This window comes from Nannospalax galili, unplaced genomic scaffold (genome assembly GCF_000622305.1).
Source record: "Nannospalax galili isolate Female #2095 unplaced genomic scaffold, S.galili_v1.0 scaffold720, whole genome shotgun sequence".
NCBI lineage: Eukaryota > Metazoa > Chordata > Mammalia > Rodentia > Spalacidae > Nannospalax > Nannospalax galili.
Genome location: NW_008346927.1, coordinates 1,141,953 through 1,145,581, shown reverse-complemented (window position 1 = coordinate 1,145,581; position 3,629 = coordinate 1,141,953). Strand labels below are relative to the sequence as shown.

At 53.8% G+C, this 3,629-nt stretch overlaps 1 protein-coding gene across 10 annotated transcripts in view; it reads right to left on the bottom strand.

The window, feature by feature from the left end:
* Kcnc2 (potassium voltage-gated channel subfamily C member 2) overlaps nucleotides 1-3,309 on the bottom strand; it is a 224,345-nt gene extending 221,036 nt beyond the window's left edge. For 7 of the 10 annotated variants that reach the window (XM_008843380.3, XM_008843373.3, XM_008843378.3 and 4 more), the window contains exons 1-2: nucleotides 2,640-3,286; nucleotides 816-1,515 (exon numbers count right to left, since the gene is read on the bottom strand). In XM_008843380.3, the coding sequence (XP_008841602.1) occupies nucleotides 816-1,496 (681 nt within the window). In that variant the 5' untranslated portion in view covers nucleotides 1,497-1,515; nucleotides 2,640-3,286. Of the gene's footprint in view, nucleotides 1-815; nucleotides 1,593-2,166; nucleotides 2,246-2,639 lie in introns of those variants that run through there. The other 3 variants (XM_008843374.2, XM_008843375.2, XM_017800687.1) reach the window with 3 other exon arrangements.
* Between the last annotated feature and the right edge of the window lie 320 nt (nucleotides 3,310-3,629).

Below are 3,629 nucleotides of genomic sequence, written 5' to 3'. Positions count from 1 at the left end.
AAGAAAGAAAGAAAGAAAGAAAGAAAGAAAGAAAGAAAGAAAGAAAAGAACTGAGGCTAAGATAACAATATAAAGAAACTTTTCAACAATCTAAATAACTCAGCTTTAGAGGAAAAAAAGTGGAACAAGTGTGATTCATTCTTGGTCAACCTATAAGAAACAGGGTTGTTACTTCAAAGGAGAGGCCAGTAGCAGGAGGAGCATTCAGTGTGCAGGTGGGTTAATTGAAACAAGCAGTCCTAACACAATATTCTTCTCCCTTTGGAACAGATGGGCCAGACAGGATTCACTTCACAAAAGGAACCTCCCAGCCCACCCTCCCTCCACCTAGACACATACGTATAGATTCCATTTCCCCTTTCTCTGTCTTCTGATTAGATTTCTAATTGCTGCTACTGCCCTGGGTGAGTTAGATCTGTGAGTCAGACCTCACTAAAAATGTCACACCAGAACGACTGAGAAGCCTCCAAACATACCCTAGCGAAAGGAAAAAGCTGGAACAAAAAAGTTCAGGCAAAAATTCAAAATGAAGATGACAGTGGTCTCTGGACACAGCTCAGGATTTGTACAGAGGTCCCATCTGCTGAAGTGAATCTGTTGGAGTCAGAGAAGAGTGGGATGGCTACCAGGGAGGGTGGAATGATGAGGCCAATGATGACGGTCCCTGGGCTCTCCCTACCCCCACATGAACCTGGAAAGTCGTTTCTACAGACCTCCCTTCCTTCTGACTCCAGGGGCTGTTGGTGGAAAGAACCAAAGTTGGAAGAAAGTTGAGAGAAGTTGGAGCGAAAGGGAAGTGCAGATTTGGGCCTTACCCTGGCGGCTCTGGATGAGTAGGGGTCCTCAAAGAGGGCCCACATGCGGGGCTGCAGCCTCCTCCAGCGGCCAGACTTGCCATCAGGCCCTCCCAGCCCTGTAGCATCCTCGATGCCCAGCCTCTTGGTCGCTAGGTCCTCGTCGTCGCCAGGGTCACCCCCGATGAGATCCGGAGTCTCGAAGATGTCCAACGCCTCCTCCGCATCCCGGTGCTGCCGGTAGGTCATCCAGCAGCAAGGCTCCACGTCGGTCTCGTCGATGCCCCAGAAGGCCAGCTCCTCTTCGAAGAGCGGCCCGCACACATCTGCGGGGCAGTGCAGTTTGCCAGTGCGGTAGTAGTTGAGCACATAGGCAAAGACTCCAGGGTGGCGGTCGAAGAAGAATTCGCGGCCGCCACCAGGGTGGTCGCTGCCACCGTGGGAACTGCAGTTGCCCGCGCCACCCTCGAAGCAGCCGCCGGGGCCAGGGGACAACGGAGGCGGTCGCGGCGGCGGCGAAAGGGGAGGGGGCAGCGGCTGCAGCTTGTCGCCAGCAGCAGTCAGGCAGTCACCCTGGGGTTCAGAGGCAGCGAGAAGGGCCAGGCGCGTCCCGGGAAGGGTCTTGAGAGTGCTGCGGTATGTTTCATGCCGGGTGCCCCCGACATTGAGGATCACCCTCTCGTTGTTCTCGATCTTGCCCATCTCTGTGACTCAGACATGACTGGGGAGACAACACAACACAAAAGTTAAAGATCTTGCTGGTCAGACACTCACCATGACCCCCCACTCCCACCCTAACCCAAGTGTCCCAAGATGCAAGTGGCGAAGGACCCTCCCAGGAGCTGCCAGCATCCTATCCTGTCCCCGCCTCTTGCATCACGCCTTGCCCAGGATTCCAGAGAACTAAGCAGTTCAAGTCTTCCTCGACCTTCCACAAAACCTTTTCCCCTGCCTCACACCTTCCTCCCCTGGCTCGGATCTCTCCTATTTCTTTTCTACTTCATTCTCTCTCCCTTCTGTCCCTGTCATGTCTAATCTGGTTTTAGTTCCCAAGCCCCTTTTTCCTTCCTCAACCCCTCCACCTTTCTCCTTCCCAAGCCCTCTCTCTCCCTGCCTTCGCTTGCTCCATTCTCTTCCCATCCCTAAAGGTCCCCTTTCCCACTCTCACACAGAACCTGTCTCCCCTCGCCTGGTCTTAATGAATTCCCTAACAGAGAGTTATTTTTGCCAAGGCAACTTGGTGCTGAGTGGGGGTCCTTCGGACCCGCCGGAGCCTCTGCCGCCTGCATACCCTTTGCCAACCCCTGGACCAACAGCTCTCTGCTGCCCAGAGCTCAGGGAATGCCCTTTGGGCGACCCGTTCCAGGTTCACCTTGCCTCTCCCTCACCAACAAGGCAGAAAGGCTGAAAGCAGAAGTCAGAACAACAACAACAAATTTCCCTGCTGTTGTCTTTTACCAAGGAGACCTCTGACTAATTTCCTCATCCAATTTCCTTTTCACATTATTGTTATCATTGTTGTTAATGTTATTATTACTTGGGAGAGGAAACGACTAACTAGGATCCATCTTTGAGAATAGAAGTGAGCAATCTATTCCACCCATCCCCCTTCCCAAGAAAAACAACGTCTTGGGGTGGAGAGTTGGGGGTGGCTTTCTAAGAGGGGCGAGGCCCAGAAGAAGCCCGCAGGAGGCACGCCCCCTGGCTCCCTGAGCTGAAAGACTAGTGTCAGTGTCCAGTTTCCAGCCTCTCCCCAGGTCTCCACATTCTTAAGGCAAAAGGCGAGGGGGACGCCTGCCTGCACCGCTTCCATGCCCTTCCCTTTCTCCCCTTGTCCCCGGATACCTTAAGGAGACCGAGAGAAAAGTGGATCTGTTTCGGTTTCGGAGTGGACAAGGCTCTCCCGGCAGTCAGACCAAGTCTTGCCGGCGAGCTGAGCCGCCCTTCTCCGCGGAGAAACTACTTGTTGGCGTTTTCCCGGTTCAGGTGGTTGGGCTGCTTCCCTGGGCGCTGAGGTCCAGGAGACAGTCTCCTCCCGCTGCCCGCTGAGCTCCCCGCCTTCATGCTGCGATCTGCAAGCTCTCCCATCGCCACCCTCCGCGCCCAGAGTCACCATCGCGCGGGGTTGGGCAAACCATGGAGCTTGGGGCGGGTCCAGCTGGCGCTGCCCGACCCCGCCGCCAACCCACAGATCGGCTGGCGCTGCCAGGAGCGGAGGTTGGCCGGAGGGCAGAGGAGCTCACCCAGTTGAAGGTGAAGGCACCCAGCTTGGACTGAGATCCGCAGATTTGATCCTTTACCCAATCCCCGCCCTGGAGCAGCCTGTGCTGGAGCTGTCCCTTCAGCACCACTCGCCTGCAGGCTCCTGCCTCCACCCTGAGCACCCAGATCCAGTAAGAGCAGGTGGGTGGGTCTGGGGAAGCTAGGATGTACCAACCAGGTTCAGATGTTTTTGCCCATGCTGCTCTGTCCTCATCTTCTTTCGAGCTTCTGCCTGCCTTATCTACACATCCTGTCTCTCCTCAGTGCCCCACCCCTCCCAACAAGTGAGAGAATCTAAAGCCAATTGCATCTTTTCCTTAATGACAGCTGACAAGATAGGTCTGCTTACAGGTGACAGTGAATCTTGTTTCCCGTGTCATATACATGGCTCTACTTTGTTCTTTTCACTCAAATGTAGGTCTCCAGCCACCACATCATGGTTACATAAAATCAAAAGTTTTAAAAGTTTATCCCAGGAACATAATGCTCCATCAAGTATAAGTTCAGCTTTTTTTTTGTCAGAACACCCAAGTAACAAGGTAATTGTCTCATCAGCCAATTCTTTCTTTGTTC